This window comes from Citrus sinensis, chromosome 1 (assembly GCF_022201045.2).
Source record: "Citrus sinensis cultivar Valencia sweet orange chromosome 1, DVS_A1.0, whole genome shotgun sequence".
In the NCBI taxonomy this organism is placed as follows: Eukaryota; Viridiplantae; Streptophyta; class Magnoliopsida; order Sapindales; family Rutaceae; genus Citrus; species Citrus sinensis.
Window position 1 is genome coordinate 21,111,455 of NC_068556.1, and position 11,073 is coordinate 21,122,527.

The 11,073-nt window shown below is 48.1% G+C and overlaps 3 protein-coding genes across 3 annotated transcripts; all 3 read left to right on the top strand.

The window, feature by feature from the left end:
* The first annotated feature begins 40 nt into the window (after positions 1–40).
* LOC102612310 (uncharacterized) lies at positions 41–990 on the top strand. Its single transcript, XM_006489353.4, has one exon. It carries the CDS (start codon positions 365–367, stop codon positions 878–880), a length of 516 nt encoding a protein of 171 aa, XP_006489416.2. The 5' UTR covers positions 41–364; the 3' UTR covers positions 881–990.
* Positions 991–1,069: 79 nt separating this feature from the next.
* Positions 1,070–4,237, top strand: LOC127901942 (uncharacterized). The gene is made up of 3 exons (XM_052440244.1): positions 1,070–1,216; positions 1,306–2,983; positions 3,071–4,237. The coding sequence occupies exon 3, from the start codon at positions 3,532–3,534 to the stop codon at positions 4,153–4,155; it is 624 nt and encodes a 207-aa protein (XP_052296204.1). The 5' UTR covers positions 1,070–1,216; positions 1,306–2,983; positions 3,071–3,531; the 3' UTR covers positions 4,156–4,237.
* Positions 2,139–3,321, top strand: LOC127903721 (uncharacterized). The gene is made up of 4 exons (XM_052444340.1): positions 2,139–2,430; positions 2,549–2,624; positions 2,739–2,983; positions 3,071–3,321. Exons 1-4 carry the CDS (start codon positions 2,139–2,141, stop codon positions 3,319–3,321), a joined length of 864 nt encoding a protein of 287 aa, XP_052300300.1.
* Positions 4,238–11,073: the final 6,836 nt, after the last annotated feature.

The following is an 11,073-nucleotide window of genomic DNA, read 5'->3' on the forward strand; positions in this document are numbered from 1 at the left end:
GGCCCCTTGTGCGGAGATAAAAATTACGCGTGTGGAATTATGGCCGCCGTTGTTGACTACTTCCCCAAGGCAATTAGACAATTCCTAAGAGGAGGGTGCTTTCCGTGTTGACGTCGACCGAGAAAATTTCAACACTTGTCTTTTTATCTTACTTTTATCTAGTTACAGCGTAGAAGTTATCGTTTACTGGTTATTTGTTTTATCATTTAAGGAGTATTATTGTATTATGCTGTAATGTTTTACCTTCTCACTTTCTGTATTCTTTGGTTAAAGACTTAAAGGTCCCGAAATCGCACTGAACCATAACATTGTTTTATGTTTGGAAAATAACCATAACCACTCTGTCCCAAAATCACCAGCTTCAATGGACCCGTCTAGAATTTCCCTCCGTCCATACAATCTTTCGGATGTAGATGACTTCTTATTATGGGCTAGTGACGATAGAGTAACAAGATATCTTAGATGGGACACAATTACTTCCAGGGAAGAGGCATTAGCATATCTTGAAATGGTTGCTATACCACACCCTTGGCGCCGGTCCATTTGCTTGGACGACCGTTCAATTGGCTATATCTCGATCAAACCAGAATCTGGTGATGATCGATGCAGAGCCCACATAGGTTATGCTGTGGCTGCAGGATACTGGGGCCACGGGATGGCCACATTGGCATTAAAAATGGTTGTTTCAAAGGTGTTTGATGAAATCCCAGATTTGGTCCGGCTGCATGCTTTGGTAGAATTGGAGAATAAGGCCTCTCAAAGAGTGTTAGAGAAAGTTGGGTTCGTGAAAGAAGGTCTGTTAAGGAAGTACGGGTTCTGTAAAGGTGAAATTAGAGACATGTTTGTTTATAGCTTCCTTTCAACTGATAAACTTCTATAAGATAATGAAAAGGAGCCTACTCCTTTATGTCTTTTGTGTTCATCTGTACTAAAAACTTATTGAATTTCAGTACAGCTCATCTATAATAATTTAATAAACATTAGAATCGATTTGTTGATGCGAGATTCTGGTTACGCTCTTCCTACGACCAGGATATCTGCTCGATCAACCTCACCTCGATCAGGATCTCTCCTCGTATGCTTTCTTCTCCAAGTATTCCTGCGTTCACAGAAACAAGTCAGAGCACGCCGGTTGTTTTCCCGGCGTAAACTCTCCGAACCTCAAGTCAGATATGAAGGCTCTGGGAACGCTTGCCACAGATCTTATGGCTTTTTGGTAGTTTTCTCTTCTTCAGAATTTCCTTAATCTCTGTTATAATCTCAAAATTGCTAACCCTTTTACCTTCATCGGCTACCTTTTTATAGGCTACTTCTGAGCTCGAGCCTCCCCTCCATTCGCGCTCGTTATCCTCTCACCTCTCGAACGTGGACTCCCCATTTCCGTAGTTGTGGGTGGTTGCGTGGCCTTCGTGCCTAGATTCTCGGATTGGAGAGCATGCCTCGCCAACCGTCATTGACCGGGTCTTCTCAAATCAACACTTAGCAGGAATACAGCAGAAATGGCTTTATGCTTCTTACAGGAAATTGGCCTCGCGGATGACGTGCTCGTGGATGAGCAGGATATTCCTGCTCCTGCTCCCCCAGATACCAGGCTCTTACGGGACACATCGGTTCGCAGAACTCTGCCATCAGATATCTGCTCATCATGCCTGGTCTCGTCAACTTATTTCTCCCAAACATCGGTCCCTCAGTTTCTGGTGTTGGGTAATGTAGTGGACCAGCAGTAGAAACTTGATAGTACTTGCTCGCGTGGGATTGGAAAAGGCTGCCAAGAGTCATATCGCATTTAATTACGGACGAGGTGATGTGGCAGAAATCTGCCCCTCTATTTGAATTTCAAACCAACGGTTACGAGGCCCTTGGGATTTGGTGCCGTTAAATGCTGGCAACCCAAGAGTCCGTCCCCATTAGGAAACCCAAATCCTCTCGAACGGCAAATTCATCATTCACTCCGTCTCCGTCTCTGTTTCTCCGGCAAAGAAGTTCCGACATAAAGGCCTCCATCTCTGTCTTTCACCGACTGAACCATTACTTCATGTATTTCTTCTATCTCCTTGGTCTCGGATAGTTGTAGATAATTTCTCTTCTCTTTTGTTTGGGTAGTAGTTGGTGGTGGTGTTGTGGTTAGAGCTTAGGGAATGTCGAAAGGCAAAGAGAAGGTCCTTGAGGTTGACGATGATGAGTTGAACTTCCTGCCTAGTCTGCTCACCGATCCTGCTTTTGACCCCGGGATCCCCTTAGAGCCCATTAGATCTAGTGTTGGCACTAGCGCTCGGAAGATGTCCCCCCAAACAACCTCCTCGAGCGGAAATAGCGATGAAGAGGGGTTTTCTGGCTCGAAGAACACCCAGAGTGAGGGTCGAGGAGATGATTCTGATGAGGTGTCCCCATCAGGAGCGTCGCCACCAGAAGGGCGGAGTACAGTAGGAGGTAGAGCCCTATCGCGGGACTACGCTATTGATTATATGACGTGCACGACCACGTTTGACGAGCTCGCTGACCCGGCTTAAGTATAGTATTCCTGGTGAAATACTTCTTAAGGTCCCAGGAAAGAAGGATACCCCTAGCAGGCCTCCTAGGGGATATGTTACCTTATTTTTGGAGAGTTTTAGGCACGGGCTGAAGTGTCCCTTGCAACCCTACTTTGCCCGGATTCTTAACGGGCTAAACCTAGCTCCTGGTCAGCTGAACCCCAACGGGTAGAGAGTGCTCTCTGGTCTGTTCATACTGTGGGACAGATGTTGCCAAAGCGAGCCCACGGTCGACGAGGTGAAGCACTTGTACCAGCCGAAAAGCATCCCCAAAGACGCTGGCTGGTATTACTTCCAATCGAGTACCAAGACCAGGAAACCCATAACCAATCTTCCTACTGGTGGTGGTGGGAATTGGAAGAAGAAGTTCTTTTTCGCAGGGGGTCCCTGGGGTCAAGTTGCACAGGTTGATAGGCAGGACTTCCGCGTCCCACCCCGTTTCGTGGTCCCAGGTTGCCTGCTCGTATTAGATGTCTTGTCTACTTTGTTGTTTACACTTTACTGGTTTATCTCTAATCAAATGTTTGTTTGTGTTGCAGGTTCTTGGGGTGTTCACTTCCCGCTCCAACCTGATCAGCTCAAACGGGTCGAGGCTGTACTAGCTAACTCCTGCCCGAGTCGAGAGCTGATAACTGTTTACAACTTGCTCGAGTCTCGCTTAGTACTCCCTGGCCATAAGATGGAGGACGCTGTGATTGGGGCTCTGAACAGGAAACGTTCTCGACCTCAAACCACGAAGAGGGACCACAACAAGGATGCCCCTTCTGCAAAGCGGGCCAACATCGTGTAGCAAGTCTCTCCCTCGAAGACTTTACCTCCTGCTCCTGCCAAAGTTGGGGAAACTAGTGGAGCAGCCACAGATCCTGCTTCCTCTTCTCCTCCTGTCGGGTCTCGATCTCGCTTACACTTGGTCCCCTATCTCAATGAGTTATCTAAACTCGTGAGCAAGAAGGACCTGGAGGACTTTGACGGCTGCACCTTGGGTGAGCTGGTGGGGGCCATGCAGTATAGCGCTTTCCACCTCAACTACATGACCACCTATTATAAGGCTAAGGTTGGCCGCTACGACCGGAAGATGAAGGAGGACATTCAATCGGCGACGACCAGAGCTGACGTTGCCGAGAAGAAAGTAGGGGAGCTGTATGTTGAGAACCTCAAGCTGATAGGGCAAGAATCTCTTGCTCAAGCAAAAGCCATTACCCTTGAGGAGGAGCTGACCAAGGTCAAGGAGGATCTTCAGAGGCAGAAGGCTATGTATGAGGCTCGGCTCGAATCTCTTCGCGGTTCCCACCGGGCTCAGGTCGAGAACTTAGAGAGGGAGGCCGACAACCAATACAACCAGGGACTTCGACATTCCTATCGTTGCATCATGGCCGTCCTCGGGAAGCAGCACCCTGATATGAAGATAGATGACCTTGCAGCTGGTGTTGCTCAACATATGGACGAGGAGGCGGCCAAGGAAGATGCCGAAGAGGTAGAGTCGATCGTGATTGATGAGGAAAACTCTCCTCCTCGTGCAGTCCCTACTAACGTTGGCGAGACGAGCACCCCTGCTGACGTTGGCGAGGCGAGCACCCCCCCGGACGCAACTGGTGATACCCCCCCTGCACCTGAGGAGGTCTAGCCAACCAATGCTGCTCGGCTTACTGATCCGCCATCTTCTTGATATATTTCTTGTATTGTAATGAACAATGTTTGTGAAGATTATCTCATCTATTAATTATTAACAAATTAATAAAAATATTTTTTGATTACTTTCTTGTGTTGTAATCATGAGTTATTTTTCTTTTACTATTCTGCTCGTCTTCGTCTGGTTGAGCAGGTTCTGGCTTGGCATATGGTTTTGCCATATGCCTTAGAAAATTGTTTGATGCTTGAGGATTCTGATCGCCTTCGCGCGATCGAGCAGAACCTGGCACGCTTGTCTTCTGGTCTTGCCGTAACATGCTTTGAGACTTGGCGAGTCTTTGCATGCCTTAGAAAATATTCCGATGCTTGGGGATTCTGCTCGCTTTCGCGTGGTCGAGCAGATCCTGGCACGCTTGGCTTCTGCCTCGCCATAAAACAGGCTTTGAGACTTGGCGAGCCTTTGCATACCTTAGAAAATATTCCGATGCTTGGGGATTCTGCTCGCCTTCGCGTGGTCGAGCAGATCCTGGCACGCTTGGCTTCTGTCTCGCCATAAAACAGGTTTTGAGACTTGGCGAGCCTTTACATGCCTTAGAAATTTTTCGATGCTTGGGGATTCTGCTCGCCTTCGCGTGGTCGAGTAGATCCTGGCACGCTTGGCTTCTGTCTCGCCATAAAACAGGCTTTGAGACTTGGCGAGCCTTTGCATGCCTCAGAAAAGTTTCACAGTTTCAAGTGAATGAAATTCCTCGACGTTTCATTAATTGCAGGATTCATCTTACATGAAATTGTTTGGACATAAAATAAATAACAGCAAATACGAACAGAAAGAATTTGAAAATATTAACGACTCTTACTGGAAATATTTCCTGAGATGTGCTGCGTTCCATGGGCGTTTCACCTCGTGGCCATCCATGCGAACCAGCTTGTAAGCTTCTGGTCCAACTAGCTGCTTGACTCTATATGGCCCCTCCCAATTCGGACCGAGCACTCCTTGAGTTGAGTCTTTGGTGTTCTGATTCACTCTCCTTAACACCCAATCTCCGACCTTGAACTGCCGTATGTTCACCTTCTGGTTATAATACCGGGCAACCCTCTGCTGGTAAATGGTTGATCGCTCGGCTGCTTGCTCCCTCTTTTCCGTTAGCAGATCAAGATTCAAACATATCTGCTCGTCGTTCTCCTGCTTATTGAAATGATCTGTTCAGTGCGTGGTCGTTCCTATCTCAGCTGGCACGACCGTTTCATGTCCGAAAGCCAAGGCGAACGGTGTCTCCCCAGTTGCTGTTTTGTGGGTTGTCCTGTATGCCCATAGAACACCTGACAGCTCATCAACCCATGCACCTTTTTTTGCTTCAAGCCTAGTTTTCAAAAGCCTCTTGATGGTCTTGTTGGCTGCTTCTATTTGTCCATTCAATTGAGGGTAAGCAGGCGAGCAATACTTCAGCTCTATCCCGAGGTTCTGGCAGAAATCCCTAAAGCTGTGATTATCGAACTGCCTGCCATTATCCGTTACCAAGGCATAAGGGATCCCGTATCGACAAACCAGGTTTCTCCACACAAAGTCTGTCGTTTTCTTCTTTGTAATCCTGCTAAGGGCTTCGACCTCTATCCACTTCGTGAAGTAATCTATAACAACTATTGCATGCGTTGCTGCTCCTCGTTCCTTTGGCAGTGGGCCGATCAAATCAATTCCCTATTGAGCAAATGGCCAAGGGGAGGCCATAGAGGTGAGCTTCTCTGGTGGTTGGTTGGAGAAACTTGCAAAACTCTGGCAGCTTACACAGCTCCTGGTCTTCTCCTGCGCATCCTGGTGCATTGTCGGCCAGAAATATCCTTGCCTTAGAACCTTGTGGGCCAAGGACCTCCCACCAGAATGATTCCCGCAAATTCCTTCGTGTACTTCTCTCAGTACGTAATCTGCGTCGTTCTCATCCAAACATCGAAGGAAAGGTAGTGTGTACCCTCGCCGATACAGTACCCCATCAATCATCGTGTATCTTAAGGCTTGGGCTCTAACCTTCCGAGCTCGTAGCTTATCTGGTGGTAATACTCCGTCTCTGAGGTATGAAATTATCGGGTCCATCAACGAGCATTTTTGTTCTATCCGCAGCACCCCCAAATTATGCTCGATGCTTGGGCTGGACTTCACTTCCAGAGGGACCGACTTTGGCATTTTTGGGTCTGCTACTGCTGCCATCCTGGCCAAAATATCTACTCGACTATTCTGCTCCCTGGGGATTTATACCACCTCCGCTGCTTCAAATTTCCCCATCATCTGCCTGACTATCTTCAGGTATTGTTCCATCTTCTCGTCTCTTGGTTGAAATCTCTCACTGACTTGATTCGCGACCAGCTGGGAATCAATTCTGATCTTCACCCTATCTGCTTTCACGGCCTTAGCCAATTCCAATCCTGCTATCAAAGTTTCGTACTCTACCTGGTTATTTGTGGTTGCGAATTCTAACTTTACAGCATAAGAGATCTCCTCCCCCTCTGGGCCTTCCAAGACAATTCCTACTCCTGATCCCTGCTCCCCTGATGACCCATCTACTGACATCTGCCATATTCGGGCTTCGTTGCTATCTGAGGCAACATCCCGCTGGTCCAAACATATTTCAGGTTCTGCGAACTCTGCTACAAAATCGGTCATTGCTTGCGCCTTTATCGCTGCTCGGGGTTTGTATTCTATGTCGAACTCGCTCAACTCTATGGCCCATTTGACGAGCCGACCAGAAGCGTCTGGCTTGTGCAAAGTTGACGCAATGGCTGGTTTGTTATTACCGAGATTAGAAATGCTTGAAAATATGACATTAGCTTCCGAGTAGCAATCATAAGGGCAAGTGCCCATTTTTCCAACAGTGGGTATCTGGTCTCAGCGTCGAGCAGGGCCTTGCTGGTGTAGTATATCGGATACTAAACCCCTTTTTCCTCTCTTACCAGAATAGAACTTATGGCCTGATCTGATACCGCCACATACAAAAATAGCTTGTCCCCATCTCTTAGCGTAGACAGCAGAGGTGCTTGCTGCAAGTACTGCTTCAAGTTCTGGAAGGCTTCCTCGCATTCTGGGGTCCACTCTGTTTTCTTTCCCCTCCTTATCACTTGAAAGAATGGCTGACACTTATCTGTAGCCTTGGATATGAATCTGTTCAATGCTGCCAACCTCCCCGTGAGGCTCTGTATCTCCTTCAGGCTGCGAGGAGATCTCATTTGCACGATCGCTTGGATCTTCTCGGGGTTTGCTTTAATCCCCTTATGGCTTACCATGAATCCAAGGAATTTCCCTGACTCGACCCCAAAAGTACATTTTTCCGAGTTGAGCTTCATCTTATACTTCCTCAAAAGCCCGAATGTCTCCTCGAGGTGTCCGATATGTTCCTTCGGGATCTTGGACTTGGTGATCATGTCATCCACATACACCTCCATGGTTTTCCCAATCAACGGCTTAAAGACTTTGTTCACCAGCCTCTGATAGGTGGCCCCGGCATTTTTGAGACCAAATGGCATTACCATGTAACAGAATAAACCCTGGTTAGTGATAAAAGCAATGCTCTCCTCATCCTGCTCGTACATGGGGATTTGGTTATATCCTGAGAACGCGTCCATGAAACTGAGCAGGCCGTGCCCTGCTGTTAAATCTACTAGCTGGTCGATTTTTGGCAAAGGGAAGCTGTCTTTCGGGCATGCTTTATTGAGATTTGTGAAGTCTACACACATCCTCCACTTGCCATTTGCCTTCTTTACCAACACCACATTCGATATCCACTCAGGATAATTGACTTCCCGAATGAACCCTACTCTCAAGAGCTTCTCCACCTCGCCATTTATAGCCTCATACCTCTCCTGGTTGAAGCACCTCCTTTTCTGCCTTACTGCTCAAGCACCTTTCTTTATTGCCAGCTTATGACATGCTACCTCAGGATCAATCCCTGGCATGTCTTCATGTGTCCAAGCAAACACATCTGCATAAGCCTGTAAGCATTTTACCAACTCCTGCTTCTGTTTTTCCTTAAGTCTCGACCCGATTCTGATTGTCTTTCTCGAATTATCTGGTCCCAAGCTTACTGTCTCCAGCTCCTCTACAGGCTCTTGTCTGCCATTCTTGTTTTCTACTCGGGTATCAAGGGATGTTATCTGCATTGCTTCCCTTGCTGCCGAGGAGTAGCAGCTTCTAGCGATTCTCTAGTCTCCTCGTACCACTCCAACAACCTCATTCACTCGGTACTTGAGAGCCAGATAATGGTTGGACAATACCGCTTTGGTCATTCTCAGAAATGGTCGACCTAGGATCATCTGGTAATGACATTCTTCGTCTACCACCACAAAGTCTAGTATCATTGTCCTTTCTGTTGGGGAGCTCCCAATCGTGATAGACAGCTCGACCACGCCTAGAGGGACAAGCTTTCCTCCTCCAAACCTTTTCAAGGAGGTATTGTATATTCCAACTTCCGGTCTGCTATTCCCATCTCCTCCAAGGTTGACTTAAATAACACATCAACTGAACTTCTTGTATCAACCAATATCCGGTCAAACTTCTTGCTAGCGACAGTAGCCTTGATGACTAAAGCATCCTCGTGGGGGTATAGAATTCCTTCATCATCTTCATCCGTCCACATGATTGGCACTTGTCTGACCCTTGCTCGTTTAGCTGCTGGGGTGTTGAAGAATACCTCTTTACTGGTCATGGCGTATCTAGCATAATTCTTCCTTGACCTGTTGAAATCTCCGGCCAATGTTGGGCCCCCAGCTATAACCCTTACTGCAAGCTGCTCGTGCCTCAAGTTCCTGTCACTCTGCTCCCCTTCACTTGTTGAGGTTACCATTGGGAAGGTCCCATCTACAAACTCGTCCAGATACTGATTTCTCACCAAATCTTCAACCTGGGTCTTGAGATCTCTGCAATCTGCTGTGGTGTGGCCATGAGTGCCATGGAACTTACAATGGCATCCCCTATCCCTCTTACTGGGTAGCTTTGTTATTGGAGCAGGGAGGTATAGCAACCCCCGATCCTTTATGGCCTCGTCAAGGAAGTATACCGCCTATAGTCCTGGTTCTGGTCGATCAGGTGCACTGCTCTTTCTCTATTTGCTCCATTCTGAGTTGGAGGCGGTGGCAGTACTTCTGGTCTGCTCCCTCTGCTATCGTGGGAGTATTGATGAAGACCACTATATGCTGAATCATGCCTTCTCCAGGGCTCCCTAGCTGGGGAACGAGGAGGTTGCGCCCTGCTGCGCTGATACTGTGGTGGCCTCTGATGAGACTGGTAAGCAGTTACCCGACCTCCTGCTCCACTGCCTGCGACCTGGTGGTCCCTCCTCCTGATCGGCCCATTCCCCGGTAATGCTTTCTTCTCTTTCCTCCCCAACCCTTCTAACTGGTCTGTCTTAATCCGTGCTGCCGTTTCCTCTTCAATCTCAATGTCTCTCTTAGCCTGCTCGTATTATGCTGCATATGTCTGAATAGCTGGGCTTCTCAAGTTGTACCACAACCTTCCTATCTCCACTCCCTCTTTCAATCCCCTTAGTGCCTGAGGATGGTTGAAGGCTCCCAAATCGAGGACAGCATGATGAAACCTCTTGATGAATTCTCGAAGGGTTTCTTGCTCCCCCTGCTTCATGCTTCTCAACTCCATCATGTCATCTTCTGGTGTCATTGCCACACGAAACTACTCTGCAAACTCCTGGCACATCTGCTCGAAGGTTTTAATGCTCCCCCGAGGAAGTTTCCTATACCACTCGCGTGCACGTCCCTCTAGGGATAGTGGGAACACCCTGCACCTTTGGGGTTGAGATAATCCTTGTACCCCCGTTATGTCATTGAAGCGCTCTATGTGCACCAGCGGGTCAGTTCGTCTTGCATATCTAAGGTCTGGGAGGCGGAAATCTCTTGGAATAACCGCCCTCATGATCTCTGCTGCAAGCGGTGATTCTTCGTCCAGCATTATCCTCCAACCAGGAACTCTGCTCCTTCCTTGCATGTCATCAATTATCTGCGCTAGTCTGCGCACTTCCTCCTCCAGCTGCACTACACGACCAGGGTCGCGTGCCGCAACTTGATCCCGCTCTTGCTCTACATCATGCAAGTGTTGTCTCAACTCTGTTTCTGCTGCATTCACTACCCCGTCGTCCTCGTCAAGAATCTGTCTTGGCGGGGACTGCTCTTCCTCTCTACGAAATTCTCCCCGCAGAGATATGTTACCTCTCTCGCCACCAAATCTCCCGGTGGTTTGACTTCTTCTCGTACTACCGGGACCTGGTGTCACTCCACCACCTCTCACCCTTTCCTCTTGGGTTCCCCTTCGTTCACTCCGCAGCTCATGTAGGATGGTTGTCAGGGTCTCCATCTGCTTTTCCATCCGTTCCATCCGGTCGAACATGGCTTTTTCCCATGCTTCACTGGCTATCTCCCTCAGCGTCACGGAATCATTAAGCCTCATATCACCCCCTTGTGCACTACTTCCTCCTGTCTCCATTGCTTTTCACTTGCTTCACTCCTCTTCTTGCTATCAACAGAAGCTTTTTGCTCGATTCCCCACAGACAGCGCCAAAATGTTGATGCGAGATTCTGGTTACGCTCTTCCTACGACTAGGATATCTGCTCGATCAACCTCACCTTGACCAGGATCTCTCCTCGTATGCTTTCTTCTCCAAGTATTCCTGCGTCCACAGAAACAAGTCAGAGCACGCCGATTGTTTTCCCGGCGTAAACCCTCCGACGCTCAAGTCAAATATGAAGGCTCTGGGAACGCTTACCACAGATTTTATGGCTTTTTGGTAGTTTTCTCTTCTTTAGAATTTCCTTAATCTCTGTTATAATCTCAAAATTGCTAACCCTTTTACCTTCGTTGGCTACCTTTTTATAGGCTACTTCTGAGCTCGAGCCTCCCCTCCATTCGCGCTCGTTATCCTCC

Coding starts and splice junctions, on each gene's coding strand:
- LOC102612310 (XM_006489353.4), top strand. CDS start 365: ATGGACCCGTCTAGAATTTCCCTCCGTCCATACAATCTTTCGGATGTA.
- LOC127903721 (XM_052444340.1), top strand. CDS start 2,139: ATGTCGAAAGGCAAAGAGAAGGTCCTTGAGGTTGACGATGATGAGTTG. Junction 2,431..2,548: donor AGGGCGGAGTACAGTAGGAG/GTAGAGCCCTAT, acceptor TTAAGGTCCCAG/GAAAGAAGGATACCCCTAGC. Junction 2,625..2,738: donor AGTTTTAGGCACGGGCTGAA/GTGTCCCTTGCA, acceptor ACTGTGGGACAG/ATGTTGCCAAAGCGAGCCCA.
- LOC127901942 (XM_052440244.1), top strand. CDS start 3,532: ATGCAGTATAGCGCTTTCCACCTCAACTACATGACCACCTATTATAAG.